The sequence below is a fragment of the Cyprinodon variegatus genome, unplaced genomic scaffold (genome assembly GCF_000732505.1).
Source record: "Cyprinodon variegatus isolate N-32 unplaced genomic scaffold, C_variegatus-1.0 Scaffold1441, whole genome shotgun sequence".
In the NCBI taxonomy this organism is placed as follows: domain Eukaryota; kingdom Metazoa; phylum Chordata; class Actinopteri; order Cyprinodontiformes; family Cyprinodontidae; genus Cyprinodon; species Cyprinodon variegatus.
In genome coordinates this window covers 14522-36393 of record NW_015151894.1, presented here as the reverse complement: position 1 = coordinate 36393, position 21872 = coordinate 14522, and the positions used below count along the sequence as shown (strand labels likewise).

The 21872-nt window shown below is 37.8% G+C and overlaps 1 protein-coding gene across 1 annotated transcript; it reads left to right on the top strand.

Annotated features, from left to right (window-relative positions):
* Window positions 1–116: 116 nt before the first annotated feature.
* On the top strand, window positions 117–17591 carry lcat (lecithin-cholesterol acyltransferase). The gene is made up of 7 exons (XM_015403123.1): window positions 117–404; window positions 12027–12183; window positions 12358–12473; window positions 12613–12708; window positions 14157–14381; window positions 14529–14724; window positions 16594–17591. Exons 1-7 carry the CDS (start codon window positions 260–262, stop codon window positions 16955–16957), a joined length of 1299 nt encoding a protein of 432 aa, XP_015258609.1. The 5' UTR covers window positions 117–259; the 3' UTR covers window positions 16958–17591.
* Window positions 17592–21872: the final 4281 nt, after the last annotated feature.

The following is a 21872-nucleotide window of genomic DNA, read 5'->3' as shown; positions in this document are numbered from 1 at the left end:
AAATCAATAGCACAGCAGCCATGTAACCAGGACAGTTTTTATTTGCCTGCATTTATCCCTCTGTTTCAGTTGGTGAACTCTTCCGTGTGAATAAGGCGTGGGTAAAGTTTAACATCACATATGGTCAAGATCAGTTGTGCTTTGTCTTGGTGTGAGTGACCTCTCTGCGCATTTGTTTGCGCCCACCTCCTCCACCTCCTCCTCCTCGTGCTCCGCAGCTGCTCTCAAAGCGCCGCGCGGCTTTAGCCCTACAGAGAACATGGGGTTTGCGGGTCACTGGGCGCTGCTCGCAGTGTTTCTGCTGGGGATTCATCACTCCACCGGCTTCTGGATCGTCAACGTCGTTTTCCCTCCCAGCACCAAACCTAAAGAACCGAGCAACGACACTTCCCCGCTCATTATCGGTAAGAGGAAAGGTCGCTCTGGTATTATTGAATTTATATATCTCACAAATGTCTGAGTGGAAGGTTAAGAAACTGTTTCACCCAACTATACTGCATACTACAAAAAAATTATTTATGGGATTATGTAATCCAGTGATTTATTTTTTCCAACACTGCATTTTTAGATGCGTCTGCTTACAGTTCAGTTAAATCTGTTAATCTGCAATCAATTAAAACAGGTGTGTGAAAGCTGGGGAACATCTAATGCAGCAGGCCAGTGTGCTTACAGGAACAAAAAAAAAACAAAAAAAAAAACAGATTTATCCTATCAAGGCATCTGATCCAATGGCAAAAACTGCAGTTGCTTAGGGGCCCCCAACCTTTTTGGGGCCCCGTCACTGACACCTGGTTGGCCCCCTACGCAGTTGTGGACTAGGACGTCTCTTTGCAGATGTAATGATGTGAACAATTCCTCTTAAACCCACCTAATATTAAGTCGACTGACCGGACCTTATTTATACCCCAACACATGTCTGATTTCAACATGATGGTGAGCCGTTTAAACACAACAGCAATAGCAAAGCAGACAGTGGTACTTAATAACTGTGTATAGTTCTTTAGCAGTGGTATACAAACATCTGTTACTTAAGTAGAAGTATAGATACTGCAGTTTAAAAACACTCTGGTAAAAGTTGAGGTATTAACTTGACCTCTTTACTCAAATAAAAATGAAAAAGTATGTACTCCAAAAACTACTTAAAGTATAAAGTAACCTTTAAAAAAAAACAGCCAGATGCCACTATTTGAATAGAAAACTAAATTTTTCGACTATTTCTAAAAATTCTTTGATAAAGGGCCAAGGAGGAGGGAGGTCTTGTTGGTCTCCATCTCCCGATAAGCTCTCGTCTGTGTCCGACCTTTTAGACATTTCAACATCTTTTTCTGAATCCGACATTGTAGCATGGTATAAACAATTCACATTTGAAGAACACCTGCTTGCTTCTGATGATTTCCTTTAGCTAACCAATGAGTGTTTGCTTTATATGACTCATTAAATTACACTAGTTTTTCTCAGATGTGGATGGAGCCAATGATCTGCATTGGATGGCGCACATGACGTAAAATAAATATTTATAAACATTAAACCGAAGCAAAGAGTAAAGAGTAACGTTTGTTTTAAAAATAAAAGGAATAGAAAGTACAGATACTTGTGTGAAAATGTAATGAGTAGAATTCAGAAGTAGGAAGAAAAATTAGTAATGGAGTGAAGTATAGATACCTAAAAAGTGTGCTTAAGTGGAGTAACAAAGTATTTGTACTTCATTAAATGACACTTCTGTTTTTTAGACGGTTGGTAAAAAATACTCTGATAAAATATGTTTCAAACCGCAATAAAGATCTTAAAATCTAAATTTGAGTATTTTATTTTTTACAGTACGACTTGGAACTTCATACAGGGTCCACCTAGATAATGTTTCTTATTGTTGTGTTGTTCCGCCATTGATCTGATCCGATAGTATTCTAATGTTCTCTTCTCATTTAATCTTTTTTTTTTTTTTTTTAAAGTAATATACCCCTGAACTATGTGTGTTTTATTGGGACTTCCTGTGACAAAAACGTTCTTCATTTTAAAGTGACAGGATAAGATACGATCACAAAATTGTCCAAACATGTTCTTCCATACAAAAGGTGATTCTAAGAATCAACCAACAGACCAGGTTAAGGATGTACAGAGAATCACATTTAAAGTTGAATACATTGTTGTTTTTGTCCCATAACCCATAAGAAGTCTTATTTAAAGTTTTGTTTAAAGTGAACCCAGGGATGTTGACGCTGACGGTTTTGTTCGGCTTTCAAAAGTACCAAATGCACTGCTATTTGCTCTGAGAAATTAAAGGCTGCCATTGTGAAAATCAAAACCCATCAGGCTTGATGGCATAGAAGCCTTTTGCCCCCTGGGCAAATTCACCTGCCTTGAGAATTGCTTTTGCTGGCCAGGTGGATTTCAAGGTGAGCAAAAGCAGACAAACTCTGTGAAGATGGCGCGATCTGAGCCTTAAGAATGCTTAAATGCCAAAACTTGGATGCTGGGTCAAACTGTGGTCAAGATACTGTTATCCATTTTACACTGGCCGCAAAACTAATTTAAACCCGGAAACAATCAGCTTTTAGTGGCAATGGAAAAAGCACACTGACGCCTGTTCACCTGGGTCAAACAACTGGGCAAGTGACATGCGTCAAAATCGTCCCGGCTCTGATCGGCATGCGGTGGGAACACCCGATCCTGGTTGACACACAAAATTATGTCATAACTTGACTGCAACGTACATATGTAACAACTTTGCGCCGGTAGTGTGTTAAATAACCAGCCCAAAAAAACTCTGCTTGTGTTCGAGAAACATGGCCCCTTGTGATCTGCGGAGAAGAGTTGCCAGGTTTCAGGCACCATTCGAGTATCCTCTGGCTCCCGTCCATGTTGCACTCTTATTATAACCTCCCTGATTTCTGTTGCACTGTCGATATCAACACTCACTCATCCAGCGTGATGCCGTCATTGCAATGCAGTGATGCAGTGGTGGGGGACAGAGGCCACGCAGCTTGCCAGCAGGGGTTTAGATACAGCTTTATGGCCAAATGGGAAAAGAGCCAAAAGCTGATTGTTAGCAAGTCGACCAAGTTTTAAAAAAACGTTTTTATGTGAGAATGTACACCCCAAAACACCATCCGTGCAGCCAGTTTATCAGTATTATGATCCTACTAAAATATGCCGTTCTTGTTCGGGGCGCCTAACCCCCAGCAAAACGGTGGGCGCCAGCGCATAGAATCCCCAGTGATGGCTCTATGAAGCAAGCAAGCCTGTCTGGGATTTCCCGCTGCCATTTGTAGCGGCTGGAAGTGAATAAAAAGAGTTTTTAAAGTTTGTGGTAAAAACTGCAAGTACCATAATATACAATAGAATATTTTTCGTTGGCAGACTGTAACATTTTTAGTTAATTTGGTCATTTACAATTTGTTTTGCCATAGTTCATAAACAAGTTTTTTAGTGCAGTAATAATGATCACAGCTCGTGCTTTTTTTCTTGTACATAACAATACTTCGGCTCTTTTTTGTAGACCTTTGGTGTTTAACCCCTTTATATTTATTCATTTTTCATACTCAGAAGCAATCACAGTTTGCATGTAGTGTCGGTCTCCCCAAAAGAACTTCTAGATCAGCTTTTCTGACTGGTTTATGCCCCCGCGTCCTGCAGGAGCTTTATGAATTTTAGCGCTCCGATCTATGAACGCCAGAACATTCGGACGCCAGAACAATTTATGCACTGCTCCAGAGGCTTGGACACACAAATGGACCTCTCGAAGTCGTCCCATAGATTTTGCATGTAAATCAGATGCTTTGATGCTCAAAATGCTTTTGGTGGGACTTAAGAAATTCTCAACGTTTTTCTATGTTTTGTCATTTTTATTTATTTATTTATTTTCCAGGTCTATGACTATGAGACTTGTATTAAATTAAATTTGGCATAATGTCAAGGTTATAGTTTTCACTTTGTACAAATTGCTTACAACTTCCAACACTTGGTGATTTTATCAATGTGGGCCAACCATCTGTACTGCCATAAACACTGAAACTAATCAGAAATAAGAAAAGAAGACACCATCTTAGCTGGGGAAAAGAGATCAGCTTGGGAGAAATGAAGTTATGGTGCAACATCTCTCCTTTTATGGGTGATGTTACAAATACATCAGCCTGCTGGATTACATGCACAGACAGGCTGTATTTAGTATAAGAGCCCCTTTTCCACTGAAAGCCCAGGGATTTATAGCCCTAGGGTTACTTATACCTAACTAATAGGAATCCGGAGCATTCATCAGCGTGGCTTTACCATTAGCCAACAGGCTGAGAGAAACTGTGCTACACCTTTAGTCCAGCGAGTGGTGGTAATTAGTATATATAACTGGTTCTCCTTTTACCTCCAGTGCTAACCAGCTATAAGTAAATCCCTATGCTTAAAATGTTTATATAATTTTTCTATCAACCTGCCATCTGGTCAGAGTTGCCTTATAGCTGCATTTTTTTTCTTTGAACTGTGGTGAAACAGTTTATATTTAATACTGACATTAACCCACACTGTCCAAACTTTCTGTTGAGTCATATTTCATTTTATTTTGCAGCCCTTGGAGTTTGAGGGTTTGCAGGTTTGCATTCACTTTCAGTTACTACAGACCGCTATCAGGCAGTGTTACCACTGTGCAAGCAGCTGGCAGGGTTTGACAGCTCTCTTGAGATCCCCACTGCTACTACAATCTGGTTAGCTTTACTAGTTTTGCAGTCAGTCAGTGGTAGCAGACTCCACCACTCAACAAGTATATTTAAAACTTCAACCTTCAATCTTGATGAGTTGACTACACAGATAATGTTTTGAGGTGACTCTTCTCATCTGAAAACATGTTAAAATTATATATCAAAATAATTAAAGGGTAATGACCGACTGACTGGCTGATTTTATGGCTGCAGTTAGCTGGAGAACTCATTCCACTTCCCGGCTCAGAAAGCAGTGACCCTGGCCTGAAGACTCAGAGCTTTGGCGCTGAAGACAGATTTAAAAGTAGGCTAATATTGAGGTCGTTTTAAGATGTATTTCTGGCAAAAAAAAGATTAGAATAATTAATGGGTCATGACTGCCTGTGGGCTGCAAAGATGCGCAGTTGCCTTGCAACACAAAGGTTGCTTGTTCCATTTCCAGCCTGGGGTCTTTCCACATGGAGCTTGCATGTTCTCCCTATGCATGCATGGGATTTCTGCGTGTCCTTCGGCCTCCTCCCACAGTCAACAGAACTTGACTATGGCTTCTCTAAATTCTCCTTAGGTGTGAGTGTATGTGAATAGTTATCTGTTCTGTGTGTCTCTGTTTTGCCCTGCAATGAACTGGCAATCTGTACAGGGTACACCCCACCTCTCGCCCATTGACAGCTGGAGATGGGCACCAGCACCCATAGCGACTCCAGCAGGGATAAACTTGACGGAAAATGGATGGATGGGTAACTGCCTTGCAGGCTGACGGCTAAGGTTAGCTGAGGATCCCGTTCCACATCCTGGCCGAGTAAAGGGCTGTTTATACTCCCGCAGCAGTGTGTCGCAGTGATCTTGTCGCAGATATTTTGGATTTATGCCCAATATTGAAGCGTGGTCCACACTATGTTTTTCCATGGCACGACGCAAGAGGGACAATCATGAACTAGCTGTGGGTCTAGATACGGCCAAGGCAGTGAGGAAGTGGGGGAAAGTTTGTGCGACAACAGAGAGGATCCAGGTGGAAAAAGGGTCCCAGCACTCTTACCCACCTCGCTCTTCTAGCTGGTCCAACTTCATGAGTTGTTTTCCACAATGCCGGTCATACAAACAAAACAAGCTGTTAAAGCACCTGACAGGAAATACGCATAGTGTAGAGCGGATGTAGATTTGACAAATCGGAGACCTCCCGTCTGCGGCATTGTCTGCGGTCACCTACAGTTTTGGAGAGGTGCATCAGAGTGTCTGCAGAAGGGGCGGGGGTACATTTCGTTTCTGAGTATAAATCAGCCTTAAGCGGCCAGTGGGTTGTATTGTTTCAATCTTTTATCTGTCAGAATCTCTCTTAGCAATGCTGCACCATGTTTGTCGATGTAAACAAAGTCGTTTCGGCTTGTTAGATCAGATACGACCGGCGAGGTGTGTTGACATCCGTACATTGCGCTCAATGATATCTCCTAAATCGGCTTGTTCCAACAGCCGAGGCGATTTTAACGCTGGTTGATTGCTGAGTTGTTTCACCGGGTAGAGACTGGTCAGTGAGATGTTCCCACTGCCACTAAAAGCTGATTGTTCCCTGGTTTAAACAGAAAGGGGTACATGTAACCTTTATTAGGTTAGTCATTTATTAGCAGTTTGGATGTTACTGCTATAATTTCTCAGTTGACGTATAATATTCTGACTGTGGGTTTTTGTACATGCTTCATTTCTGGGGATCTAACAAAACCCTATAGTTAGATCACATCCCATTCATCTTATCTATCAGATCTTTAAATAGCAGATCTGAGCATCAGCTTTGTTTCTGTTAGCTGATCAGTAGACATAGGTCGTAGCAGCTGTCACATCTTCATTCTAAGTATCAGATACTATCCGATAGTCATTGCACGTTATCTTTGGTTGCAAGACGCTAACAACTGCCGTCCTTGAACCTGCCCGCACTGTGGGAAGTCAGACCGCGATTTAGAGCCAAACCAAAAGTTTTCTCATGATTTTCCTACACGAATGGTCTCTCTGAGAAGCCTTCAGCCGTCACTGTTGTGTGCTGTGCCACTATCAACCCAACTGTGTAATATTATAACATGAAAGAACTCTGTCTGAAATAGCAAAATCATTATTCAAGATAACATATATTTATAGAAAACATACAAATAATGTTAGCTTTGTCCCTAGTCGTGAAATACAGCCTCCTGTCTTATCCACATATTTACAGGCATGTTTATTAATATTCACTGTCCTTGTAATAAATCAATAAAACTTAAAAGAATGCTAACCTGCTTCACTAGTGGGTGGCCAAACCTTTACAGAGTTCCATTTTAAAGTTGCAGGAAACCAGCCTTCATGGACTTGGAGATTAAGACCATTGGTGCTGCTCAAAGCATGTTGATAAGGAATGCAAACAAAAAAATGATTGTCAAATTAATTGTTTAATTGTGGTTTACTGGATGACAAGTTGTTCCATTTAATTAACTTAAAACTTCCGCTTAAAAAATTTTTAAGTGCTGCAGTCGGATCGCCATCCAAAAGAGTGTGCCAACATTCGTCATTTATAAATGTTGCCAGGCCATGATAGATGTAATAAGTAATCATGCCAGATCTGAAATTTGAAGCAACTTTGGTTGTCTTTTAAATGTTTATAATGACTCTTTAATCTCCTTAAGATATCACCTAAACAGAGTCTATTCAACTTCTCAAGCAAATGTCCAAGACGAAAACTATATGAGAGAATAGACAGAGTGTGACAATTAATGCTGATTTAATATTCAAATTAAGTTTAATCAAAAGCTTCAACCAAAATATCTCTTTTACTTTGTTCAACCTAGACAGTTCTTCAGAACTTCATATGGTGTTTTCATTGTCAAGTTCTGATCTGGTCCAGCAGGATTCAACACTATGATGCTAGAAAATCTGACTGTGGGAAATGGTCTACCTTATTCGGACTATGACCAAATGTAAAAGCGGCAGCTAAGAGCAAATGGTAAATAACAGCTACTCTTCAAGAGCTCAAAGGGCAGTTTGTTAAAAACAAGTCTAAAAGTTCAGTTCTGGGAGATTGCCATGACTTATCCTTAATTTTTTCTTTCCGTGAGATTGAACTTTTTGTGATCTTTTAAAGGAGTCACTATCTGTCATTTTAACATGGGCTACTTTTTAGTTTAGTGCCCAAATGTTTTCAGTCAAAAGGTCTTAGTTTATTAAGCTGTTAAACTCTTACTTGCATTTTTTTAGAAATGAATTGCTACATACGTACACTCGGCGGCTGACCAAGTGATGTTTACATTCAGTGAACGAGCTGCTAAAGATAAAGCAGTGACACAATCCCAAATATCTGTAAACTGGGATTCAGTAGATGATCAACTAAATTATGATGCAGTTCTATGGTATTGTGTCAGACATTTAATGGATTTTTGTTGTTGTTTTGTTTTCACTGTTTCTTAAACACGTCATTAATAAAAAAATTATTCTAACACTTTCATTACTGTTATTCACTTCTTTTAAGGGCTTACATATCTTATCCTTGGTTTTTTGCATAAAATCAACAATCTGCTTTTACAGTCAAGAACTGTAACTGGACATAAAATATATATTAAAAAGCACCAAAAAAATTAAGATAAAGTCAACTCTTGAAACCAATTTTCACCCAATCTTGGACAAAATAAAACTTGGGCTGATGATATTTTAAAAAATATTGCTGTTGCCTTCTTAAAATCATTGCAGGCCTGTCTTCCATTATCACATCCCCACTTAAGCTTATCTTGTTCACCCATTCAAATATGTAAGGTGTGGAATTTAAGGAAAGACAAAGTCCATATTGCAGTTTGAAAGGATTAGAAGAGTTTTCTGAAATTCAGGGTTGACTGGCTTCTGGAAAAGGGAGAGTATAAATAGCAAAGGCAGAATCTTGCAGGTAATGGATCCAGTAAACTAGGGCTGAAATATTTGGATTAATTGCATTTAATTGATTATTAAAATAGTCAACTAATTTAGTAATCAATTAATAATTACTTGAGAATAGAGACTAAAGCATGACTTAGACTTAGACAAAATTTATTGTCATTTTGTATACAGAGAGTGTATACAAAACGAAATTTCGATGCATACAGCTTTTCATAATTGAATGAGCAGCCTAGCGGTGAAATGAACATTTCCATTTACAAAGTGCAGCAATGATCAAAAACCAGATTAAAGACATGGTGCAAAAGGCATTGATATTGAAAGGTTCAAAGCAGTGCAAAATAAATAAATAAATATGGTGCAAAATGCAGTACAACACTGAGTTGAGTTCTATTTAGAGGGATTTGAAAATTCACCATGTAGTGCAAATATGGTGCTCACAAGTGTGATGTAGAGTCTCAATTTTTGACTTGATTAGAGTTTCAACAGTTCAGCAGTCTGATGGCAGCAGGGAAAAAGCTGTTACAGAACCTGCTGGTTCTGCATCGAATGCTGTGAAGCGTCTTACCAAAGGGCAGCAGGGAGAACAGTGCATGGTGGGGACTTAAAGCCAATTTATGCTTCTGACGCATAGCCTCTGCAACTGTCAAATCTGTCTCTGTCCCCACGCAGAGGCTCCCACGTCGCACACCTCAAATAAATCCTGACTACGCGTTGGACGGTCGCAAACCCGCGCAGACTTCAAGCGGAAATTTGCAAACAAAAAGCAGCTGTGATTGGTCCTTTGTTTGCCTTTCCAGCTGTCTGTGTGGTCGTCCTTCTAGATTCGGTGCCAGGGCACGCCACTTTTAAAAACCAAGGAATAATGGACAACTACGACGAAATGTCAATCGAGGAGGTTCGGAAGTACAACTATTTGTACGATGCCTCAGACAAATTATGTAAATAAATATATCCTCTTCGATTTCCAGCAATTCTAGATCAATCTCTGTGGCTGTGATATCTAGAAGACATGCCATTGTTGTTTTGGAAGATAAACACTCCCGCCGGCACTGCTGAAGTTCTCATGGCCATCTGCTGAAGTTCTTGCGAGTTCTTGAATAGGCTCCCCCTTACGCTTTGGTGGGAAACTGCTGTGCGTCCCTAGAAATTCCAGACCGAAGGTGAAGAAGCATACCAGCAAAACTGGTTTGCGACCAGACCCAAGCACATTTGATGTGTGCGGTTGCAGAATTATAATCTGCCCTTTAATCTGACAGAGCAACCCGCTTCGAGCAGTATTTCTACAAAAGTTGAAAAACTATATATATATATATATATATATATATATATATATATTTAGCATTCAAGGACAAAAAAATACCTTTATGTTATCTGATTATTTTGCATCAAAATAAAATATTGACGGATTAAATGATTTGCAAAATAATTGTCAGGTGCCGTCTTATATTAAACTGGCTTACCAGGCTGGAGCTACTGCTTGGCTTTGAGAGGGAAAAAAAGTCATGAGTCTACAACAGACCTTCTCTGCAGAAGAATTGTACAAAAATTAATTGAGATTGAGACAACAGACATCAGCTGGAAAGGTTTAAAGCAGATTGTTATTGGAGTTGAAAAGGAGGTTATAATGATAATTATTTGAGAAAGTATTTTGTTATATTAAATATTTATTTTAACAAAATGAAAAACATGATTTGTGCAGGGTTATGTTTTATTAAATCAAAGGAAAGAAAAAACAAATCTCTGTTTTGATGAGTAAGAGATGGGCTCTTTCATCCCATCACTTCTCTGCAAGCTCTTTCAGTATTCTATTTTTTTTACATGCAAAACAAAAGGTGCGTATGCTGTCTGATAAACTGCAAATGCAAATCACTTTGCACTTTCTATAAAGAACTGTTTGGAGCATACAAACTAGTTTGCACCTGTTTTAAGACACTGACCTGAAGATCAAGCCCTTAGAGGGGCCCGACTGAAGTTACATTTTCTTTAGCATCTTTAAAAGAACAAGACAGAACATTTGCAGCCACCAGAGAACAAACATCACCTCATAGGTGTGCCCGTTTGATGTGTGCATCCTTTCTTCCTCAATGTACCTTGACAGGCTCTGGATGGAATATTTAATCTTTAAAATGTAACTTTTATTTTCACCTATTTTGAATGCACCCTTTGTAAAGTGCACTATAAACAATTTTAATTATTATTTACTCCAGCCCCATGACAGAAATTAAAATTATTAAATTATTTTTTATGGTTACTGTCCAACTGCCAGTAGTGCATGCAATTTGAATAGGGCAGAACAGAACATTTTAAAATCGTATCCAATGCACTGCAAATGTTGCTTTGCCCATACAATTTGGTTCTCCTCACTTGGACTCTTTAAAGCTCAGGTCCTATGCCTGTTTTTTTTTTTGTTTTTTTGTTTTTTTGGATTTCTTGTAGCATACTTCTTGTTCTGTTTAACAAATTTCTTGATTGTACAGGTTTGGCAGAATCAAAGCATTGGTGTGGCTTCAAAGTTTAACAGAACAACGAAAAAATGCAAAGAACTGTTCTTGATGTTCCTTAAGACTTTTTGGAAGGTGTGCATTACACTAGATCTGGTGTAAAAATAACACCGCATTTCAGACAAAGAACATCACACCAGCATTGAATATAATGAGGGTAGTGTGAAGGTCCAGAAACTTGAGGACCGGCTTTCATAAATTAAACTATACATTTTGCCTCTTAAAATATACAGAAGGAGAATAACTTGCGAAATGTTAGCAAACTCAAGCTGAAAAAAACTTGGGTTCTGCATCAGAACAATGATTCTAAACACACCAGCAAATCCACCATTGGAGACTTTGGAGTGGCCTAGTCAAAGTCCTGACCAAAGATGCTGTGCCATGACCTTAAAAAGACAGTTTATGATGGAAAACTCTATGGTGTGGCTGAATTACACAATTCTACAAAGATCAGTGGCCCACAGTCCGCGACATTGCTCTGAAATACATGTTGCTGCTAAGGTCGATCCAACCAGTTTTTAGGTTTAGAGGGGTATGACTTTTTCAGAAAGAGCCATGTAGCTTTTAAGGTTTTTCTCCTTTGAAAATACAAACCTAAATTTAAAAGCTTTGTGTTTAAATTTATTTTATGCCCTAAAACATTGCAATATAACAAACGTGCCAAAAGAAAGTTATCAAGAAGGCAAGCAGTTTTTCACACCTCTGTATAAACAAGAATCCAATTTCACAGCCCTGTATTGTGTGTATCGGTTAACTGATGCTGTTGATGACCAATTGTGCACCAAAGTATTTTGCTATTATGATATTTTGTACATGATTGTACTTCATTATATTTTGTAGCTTTGATAATGCCCCACTAAAACATTCTGATCCTATTTTCTACATTTGATGTTTTTTTTGTTTTTTTTGGTTTTAATTTCATACAACACTGTGAATATGCTTGATGTTTTGTGTTTAGTACCGGGGAACCTGGGGAACCGTCTTGAAGCCAAAATAGACAAGCCAACACTGGTTCACTGGTTCTGCTACAAGAAAACTGAAAACTGGTTCCCTCTGTGGATCGACCTTAACATGTTCATGCCAGTAGGTGTGGACTGCTGGATCGATAACATCAGGTAACTTCCACCTGTTTTAGATCCTTCTAATCTTTCTTTGTTTCTTTTTTTTATGTTATTTTAAGCAGACCCTTCTTATTACTGTTCTCAGTATAAATCTGCAAAAAATCATGTTCTTTTAAAGATACTCCATGAATTTATCTTTTTACTTACATTAATCTTTTTTGCTTTTAGAGTTGTTTACAACAGGACAACTCGACGCTCCTCCAACTCCCCAGGGGTGCAGGTCCGAGTACCAGGATTTGGAGAGACCTACTCCATAGAGTTTCTTGATTACAACAGACTGGCCGGTGAGATCACTTAAACAGAATTACATGAAAGCATTTCTAATGTGATGTTAACTAAATGGGAAATCGTTTCTTTAGATTAATGTTGCCTCATTTTGTAGAACCTTTGAGAATACACCAAATCTAATTCTGTTCTTTCCAGGTTATTTTCATACTATGGTGCAACATTTGGTCAACGTTGGCTACGTCCGAAATGAGACGGTGCGCGGGGCGCCCTACGATTGGAGATTAACACCAAGTAAGGAGCAGAATTGCACAGGAACTTTCACCTCGAGAGGTTTTACTGTACACATAACACATATTTGTTTTTATTTATTATTTTTGTATTTTTATTGTATATCTTAAGGAAACATTTAAATCTTTGGCAAATATCCAGTGGAAAACATTAACATTCATTTAATTTTGAGGGATGAGACAAAATCTAAAAGATATCCCAAAAAACAAAGCATGCAACTTTAACTGCAGTGAAAAGTGAGTAGTAAGACCCAGAGGATATGGTCAATTTTGGACCGCAATTGCCGAAATCAAGCTGTCTTTATTGATCAAAATATACCTATTTGAGAGAATAACTTGCTAAGATTAAGATCAGGCCTGGTTAAACTCAAACACTACATCGAGCAAGCAGGTCTATGTATCAAACTGTTTTAGTGGTACTTAATGTAATAAAAAAAAAAAACTTAGATGTTGTTGCAAGGAAAAGTGCTTACCTCTAGCTGGCATTGCACAGGTCTACACCACTGATCTCTATTTATTCACTGGATTGCTGATCGGACGTAAAAACTCAAGTGACCTACCGCCAGTTTGTGCTCCCATCTCTCACAGAGTCACACCATAAAAAAGGCCTGCAATGTAATTACTATATAATCAATATATATACAATATAATCAATACATGTGTATTACATGTACACTATCAATTTAGCACTTTTGGCACACCATCAGATACTGTGTGCATGTGTAATATTCTTAATAGTACAGTAATATTATACTCCATTAACACACTCATTTTGTTTTGATGGATTTCTGTTATATTAAATGATTTTTAGACTTCATAATTTTTTTATCATAAATTACAGTAATCTACTGATGCTAGGAAGCAGCAAGTGTGTGTCAAAGTGATGAATTTATCTTTTATTTTAGAAGTCTTCAGCACCCCTGAAAATGAGAAAATCATAGTTTAACTAACTAGGGAGCACCAATATGGCGGCTGGTGTCTTCACAGCACCATGTACTACCAACAACCTATCAGCAATCCAGTGAATAAATAGGGATCAGTGTTCTACACACTAGGTGCAACTCTCTCCTCCCTTCTGTGTTGCAGCAAACCCACTTTAAGGGCATTACCTCCACCTGGAGTCAGACATGTGACATATGTCGCACTTTCACTAAGTGTAACAAGATCAAAGATTAATGTTGCATGTAATTTTGTAACTTTCAAGAATTGTGATATTGCAATTAATTGTCCCACCCAGTCCGCCCTTCCACAGAGTTGTTTCAAACAAATTCATGTAGTGCTGAAGATGCCGTCCATCACTAACTAGAGTTAATCAGCTGGTTATCTAAACAATCACGTACTCCAGTGCCTCTCCATCAACAGAGAAAGTTTCAGGTGGACAGTCTTGAGTGACCCTGCTCAGCAGGTGGTTTGATCCATAAACAACCCATCATGTCCTACTTCTCCTCACAGATGAGAACGCGGCATACTTTATAAAGCTGCAGAACCTGGTGGAGGACATGTACAACCAGTATCAGAAGCCAATCTACCTACTGGGACACAGCATGGGCTCCCACTATGTCCTCTACTTCCTTAACCACCAGCCACAGGCCTGGAAGGACAAGTACATCAGGGGTTTTATTTCCCTAGGAGCTCCATGGGGGGGCGCTGTTAAAGTACTCAGAGTCCTGACATCAGGTAAAGTGTGCTGAAGCAGAATTGGAGATAAATCTAACCTGAAGTGAAGGTCCAGAACCTTATATTTCTAAGTTCATTTTGAGTCAGGTATGAATCAGTGAGTGAGTGACTTCTACCCTCTTGACTTTCCTCTAAAACTGACTGCAGGAGAAAATGACGGCATACCCATGATTTCCAACATCAAGATCCGTGAGGAGCAGAGGACTATGACCACCAATCCCTGGCTGCTGCCGTCAGACGAGGTTTGGCCAGAGGACCATGTTTTCATCTCTACTCCAGCCTTTAACTACACGCATCGGGACTACAAGCGTCTGTTCACAGACATCAACTTTGAGGACGGCTGGTAAGCTACAGCTTCTGTTAGAGCCTTAATCAACATGTTGCCTTTAAAACACACCTTAATAGTCAGAGACAAATTGCTTATATTTTGCTCTTTCTCTGCTATAACTTCTCCTGCATCAATAAAATTGTAAAGGCAGTTCAAGTGCTAAATATTCTATCACATTTTTGGATTTTAAGCTCCTCTAAGGATTGATGTTTCTTGATATGCCTGTTTTAGACATAGTTGCCAACATGAGTATCCTGGTTTCTTTGTTAAGATGACTAAATCATTTTTAACCTTAGTACCGTAGGTTTGCAGTTCTTGAGGTCCTAAATTGTCAGTTTTAATGTAAATGAGAGCATCATTTAGGAAAGCACACCATGATAACTCTAGAGGGGCATCACAGAGCTTAGGAAAAGAAGGTAAATATTGATGGGGGGAAAAAAATATAAAAGTAGTCCAGGTTATAGTTTTCTACTGACCATTTAGGAAAATGGCGTAGAAGAAGGTGTTCTGGTCAGCTTAAGTTAAACTATCACAGCAACCTGTCGCTGTATAATGTTCTAGTGGCATCTTGCTTTAGGGATATTGTCTCCAACAGAGGCAGAGAATTATTTTGAATTGTATAACTTTACCTTGCAGTCATAAAAATCCCCTTAAGAATATAGTCACTTAAAAATTTATGTTCACATATCCTCTCTGTCAAATCTGAGTTTGGTGGAGCTATTCTGCACATAGTAATTTTACAAAAATAGTCTTTGGAAAAACTGGTACCTGGTTACCTGCTTTGGAAGGGAGGGATTTTCTTGGAGAGAGTCTCTGCATGCAGAGGCCTGTAAACAGAACAGACTATGGGATTTGAACCCAGGAACAATTTGCTACAGGGCAATAATGCTGCAGTTTCATAAAGCATTCCTTATGTGTAAAGGAATGCTTTATGAAACTGTAGATATGTGTCTTTAAAGGTTTAAAAAGACAACTTTTTAAATTTAACATGTGAGTCAAATAGAAAGTGCTTTATTGTAAATTGACCTCATTGGCTAAAATTCAGACACTTGATGTTTTTCTGTGAATCCTCTTAGTAGTAAGCATCAATACATTGGTTCAGAGAAATAAATAGTCTTGAAGCACTTTCATTTAAAGTTTCAACTCAGGATGACATAAAGGTTTTAAAGGTATAGCGGAGGATGTTCTTTTCCGGGTGGATCATCAAAATAAGTGTTTTCCTTAATTGTCAATCATTCTGGAGATATTTTTACGTAAAGCCGTCCTACGTGCTCGTCGCCATTTTCACTTACCGGTGGTGAGTCTGATATAGTGGAAAAATTACAAATCTTGTTTTAGGAAGTAAGCTTGAAATTGGTTCTTGTAATGCTCTTGCACGTGTTTTATAGGCGTTCCCTCCCGGGAGCAGGTACAGGGTTGTGCTTTTTTTTTTTTTTTACAAAAATCTGTGAAAATCCACCACTATACCTTTAAGGTTTTTTTTTGTTTATTTGTTTTTTTTTTTTATTATCTAATATTAAACTGAATTAAGTTTTTGTTTTAAGGAAACAGACATTTTCTACATTTTGCATTAAATTCTGGTTTTCTGGTGCCTCCTGCTGGCTAAAGACCTTTAATCTTTAATCTACCAAAATGCATTAAGCAGCTTCTTGTAAAGCTAAGATGCTGCATTTTGTCTTATAAAATGCTTTAGATAATATATATAACAGCTGTTACTTTTCAGGCTTATTAGGGGGATTTAAATTGTAACTTTTGAAAGCTTTTTAATCAAATCAAATTTGGTACTGAGATAAAGCTGCAGATTAATCACAATCTTGTGAGTCTTTCAAGGAGCAGAAAAAAAAACGTTCAAAAAGAAGTAAAATTGTCTCTGTCTGATTTCAGGCACATATGGGAGGACACCAAGAACCTCACCAGCGCTCTCCTCCCACCTGGCGTTGAGGTGTGGTGCATGTACGGCGTGGGGCTTCCGACGCCCGTAACCCATGTTTATGACAACGAATTTCCTGATGGGGACCCAGTGGACTTTGTTTATGCAGATGGGGATGACACAGTGGACAGCTTTAGCATGAGCCTGTGCAAGCGCTGGGTGGGGCAGCAGGAGAAGCCCGTCCATGTGACGGAGTACAAGGGTCTGCCCCACCTGGACATAGTGTTCCATGAAAAGGTGCTCAATCAAATCCAGCAAATCCTGGAGGGTAAATCTGATGTACCCGCAGAGGTTGATGTCCGGTTAGATGGTAAATAACAGACATCACACTGATGTGTTTAATATAACCTTAAGAGTGCTGGATTCCTCTGTATAAATGTAAAAACAAGCATACGTTTGGTCACTAAGTTCAGCTTTGGTCTAACTCCGTTATTCTCATTTAAACTGGGGTTTTAGTTTATCTGTGCTCTGTGTATCTCCATGTATCTACAGTGTGAACGTTTTTAGATTATGCATCAAATGCCTGTTATTTTTAAAGCATATATCCAACCAACCTAAAAGTAACAGCTGTTTTCATTGTGTATGCTTTCTTTTGGATGTATGTTTTTGACGAAGTAGAGCTGACTGAGTCAGTGTAAAGATCAGATGACTTCAGACTATTTTCTTTTTTCTCTGGTCTTTTGATACCGTGAAAGGACTCTCAAATCAAAATTTCACATTTGAATTGAAGTTTAAAGATGTATTTTTCTTTTATGTTTAACTAGAACAAATGTTTGTGTGTTTCAGTGTAGTCTAGATTTAAAGACACAAAAGAGATAAAAAAAAATCCACATCACAAATGTGCTGTAAGTGTTTAGATAATATGTACAGTAGCTTATAATGCACTATGGTATCCTTTTCAAACATTGGCATCCCTTGTAATGATGAGTTTTCAAACACCATTCTGTAGTCTTTGAACAGTAGGTATTTTTCTTTTTTTTTTTTTTTTTTTACTTATTTAACCTTGACAAACAAGGTTAAATAAATGTGACTATTTAAACCATGAATCTGGGTGTAAATATGAACTATCAGTTTTCTAAGTTTTATAGTTTATCACACATCAGAGCAAGTTCTCTCGTCTTTCCTATTTTAAAAGGAGTGGTGTTTTGTCAAGTCAGAATTAAACCTCATTGATTGCAAGTTAATTAAAAACTAAAACATTTTATCGACATTTTTAAATATTTCCGTATGAATGTATGTGCTCCTCTTGTAAAATATGAATTCAGTTTTAATCTTACATAATTTTACCAGGGGTGCCAATCCTTGTGGAGCTTGGTGTTTTGTCAAAGATAATTCCTTCCTTTAAGGATAACTGATCCAATTTGGATGTAGTTTGGTGCGTGTGCAGAACAAAAGCAGGTATGTAGAGGATTTGTTTTGTAGAACGCAGACATGGAGGTTCTGAATAACCAGAGATAGCCATACTCGGTTAAACATGGTGCTTGATTACCACGTACAGGAGACCCATCTCTTCAGAGATCATACCTTAGCACCCGCTTTCAAAATTTCCATCTACAACTGTTAATTCTGACTGTTTCTAAACAGAGTAAGTTGGTTAGACTAGATTAGCATGTTGCAGGAGGAGCAATGACTGTTGATGCCGTTGCGTTCCCAGCAGTTCCACCATGGATTCTACATGGCAGGCATTAACAGCATACAACCTTGTACAACTGAGGAGACACACCATGCAATGTGTTTTTAAGTCTAATGCTGACTGTTGGATGCTCAGGAAACCGCCAGATAACTGCCACTGTTGCTGCACTCATGATGCCACATTTTATACCCTTTAGACAGAATTTTACAATGGATTTTAAAAAAGTATACACCTTTGTAAAACAGGCCATTTTATTTATTTATTTGGTTGCTAGTTATAATTTTGAAATGTTTTTTCTACTTTTAACGTAACACAATATACAACTAATGAAAACATCTGTTCAACTGAAACGTGAAAAGATAAAATGTAGCAATTCCAGATGTTTGCACATCCTGGTAGTAATATTCTATTGTGGCATATTTTATTGTTCCTACAGTCCCCTTGAGTTCATCTATGTAAAAAGTTATAGACTAACTTAAATTGATAAAATTCCCCTCAAGTATGATTTTATTTTAACATTCAAAATCATTAAATAAAGGCAAAGTTTGCAGAGAAGTTACAAAATATTAAATATCCACAGTAATGTATACAATATGAAGTGAAGACAATAATTAGGAGAAAGAATATTGATTTTAAAAAACTGAACATTTCTGTTAAACTGATGATGAGAAAGGAGGTAAAATGAGGAAAACTCACAACAGCATTTATGAGCTGCAGAAGTTTGAATCTCTTGTGATGTTTTATAATCCATCAACCTCTTATAATCAACAAGGTGTGGGGACTAAGGAGCTGGGGTTCAACAATGAAAGATTTTCTCAAATAAAGAATCTCCCAGCCAGTTTGAAATCTCTTTAAACCTGTTTTTAGGACTGATGGAACATTTGGGACATCCTCAAAGGTATGTTTGGGATGAAAGAAAGAACAACTGAACGTCACTGAAAGACCAACAAAGCCACACTACAACATAGTAGTGGTGGCATTATTATTAGGAGATACTTCAGACAAAGGTGGACATTTTATTAAAATTGATGAATCTATATTTCGGATAGTTAATGATAGTTTTTTACGCAAAGTTTTGTGGTTTTTGTTGGAAATCTGAATGAAAAAAAACTGTCTTTCAAAAAAGATAATGGGCTTTAGAACTTGCCTACGAGAAGTCTGGATTATTGATTAAAAAAATCACTGCAATTGTATTTACAAAATCGGTTTAGGGCTGAAGAGTTGCTGCAATATAAAGTCAGGGAAATTTAACCTTTGCTGTTGGAAACTGAGACGAAGGATACCTGTAATGTTCTGTTGATTTCTGTTACTGTTTTGAAAGGTGTAATAGAGTAACGTAACCTTGAGAACAATTGTGTTGTTTAAACTTGATAAACATATTTCTTATGTTTACTTTAAAATAAAGGTTGAATTCACCTAAAAGGAAAAAGGAAACCTAAAAGCTCACTGCTTTTCCTGACTCAAATTTCATTTTATGGACAATTACAAAAATAAATAAATACTGTACTTTTTTAGTATAGATTAAAATTATTACATCTAAAGTTGGAAAAAAAATGTTTTTTTTTTTTTAAATAGCCTTTATTTTACAAGAAAATAAATCCACTGAGATTTAGAATGTATTTTACAATAATCTCCTTAAATGTTTGTTTATTCAGAGCTAGATGGGGGGCAGGCCATTTTTCCCCCTCTAGTACAGATGGTGGCAGCAGTAATTCTCTCAAGTGGAATATCCAAAACATTAAATTTTTTGTGGTTAATTATAAACATCAATATACTAACATCAAAGATGATAAGTACAGAATTCATGCTCTTTTCAGAGCTACATTTTGTGTTTTATGGGGTGAAGAGAAAATGATGTCTCTCTGCAAGTCATCTGGGAGTCTTTAGTGAAATCAAAGATAAATAAAAATAAAAAAAAAAACTTATCAAATAATCAACTTATGTAGATATTAGTGCTTGTAAATATTAATTTTATGCAGAATGTTTATTGATACAAGTAGGTAAGTAATGACAATGGAAAAGATTTACGCCCCAGAACTCAAAACTGAGTTTTATCTACTACACCTTTTATCTAGAAATTACGGATGTTTAAATATATGTGTCTATTTGTTAGAAAAGGCTGTAGGAAAGTATAGTTAGTCTTTATTCAGAAAATATGGAAGTTTTACTCGCTAATATTCCTGTTGGAAAAGTGTAGATTGACCCTGAGGTTCTGGTGCCTATCCGGTTTCGGCCACCCCTTAGTGTACAATGGTTATTGCCTGGCTACCCTTATATAAAAATTCTGGCTACCCCTCTGATTCAGAGTTCAGTCTGATTATAAAACTAGGGTGCTATAAAAGTTTTCATTTTCCCAGTTGTTATGGTTTTTGACCTCTAGGGACGCACCCTGTCTTTTTTATTTTCAGGTCTGCTCTCGCCCCAGATGCTGAGCAGCTCGTCAGGTCGGATACAAACGGGTCTGTGGGACACTCCGTTTGTGGCAGATATCATTATTGGTTAGGGGGAGTTTTAACATCAACTATATTCTTTTGTTTAGTAGATAAATATATATATAAATAAGAAAAAAGGAGGGGTTGGAGAAAAGTATTAACACGATCATGAATTATCAACCCATCACTTAAGCAGGAAAGTCAGCATTGGAATTAAATTCTATTTTAAGGAGGTCCTGTATTTTTGTCAAAGTTAATATTTGGCAAATTGCAGATGTAAAGACCAGAGGTGTAGCCAGAAAATCCTAATAGGGGTGGCCAGTCAATAACCAATGAACATTGAGGGGTGGCCGAAAGGCACCAGAACCTCAGGGTCAATCTACACTGTTCCAACAGGAACAAGCTCAATATCCATATTTTCTAAATAAAGACAAACTATGCTTTCCTGCAGCCTTTGCTAACAAATAGACGCATATATTTAAACATCTATGCTGTGTAAATAAAAGGTGTAGTGGACAAAATTCTTTCAGGTTTGAGTTCTGGGGCAAAAATATTTCAGTTGTCATTAACTACTTTTATAATCATGAATTATAATGGATTTTTATTTTATCATTAAAGTATTTATTTATATATGATTTCACTGAAGACTCCTAGATGACTTGCAGAGGCACATAATTTTATCTTTACCGCAAATAATTCAAAATTTTGTTCTGAAAAGAGCAAATATCATCTTTAATGTTTATAAATTGATGTACATAATTAACTGCAGTGTTTCTGGTGTAAAGTAGCTGTTAATATATGAAAAAATTCAATGTTTAATTAGTATGAACATTCCCCTTCAGAGTATTACTGCTGCCACAGTCTGTATTAGAGGAGGTAGGGGTGGCCTATGATTGGCCATGGCCACGCCTTGCCCCCCATCTAGCTCCGCCCCTGATAAAGACAGAACAGGTTAATAGACTATTCTGTAGATCATCAAAGTCTGGATGCTCGTTATACTTTGCTTTTTCTTAACTAATTCTTGAAATTCTAAAAGCAAATTCCAGAAGTTTTACTGTTTCTCCAAAACTCAACTTTGTATCGATTATTGGGAGCTCAATGTTAAAAGTTTAACCCTCCCCGCCCTCTGATCTGATCTGTGGTCGATTATTCAGGCCTGCGGTTTGAT

What these genes read in the sequence shown, in the direction of transcription:
- lcat (XM_015403123.1), top strand. Translation starts at nt 260, where the DNA reads ATGGGGTTTGCGGGTCACTGGGCGCTGCTCGCAGTGTTTCTGCTGGGG. An exon ending in ACTCAGAGTCCTGACATCAG is followed by an intron (nt 14,382 to 14,528) that starts GTAAAGTGTGCT and finishes AACTGACTGCAG; the next exon opens with GAGAAAATGACGGCATACCC. An exon ending in ATCAACTTTGAGGACGGCTG is followed by an intron (nt 14,725 to 16,593) that starts GTAAGCTACAGC and finishes GTCTGATTTCAG; the next exon opens with GCACATATGGGAGGACACCA.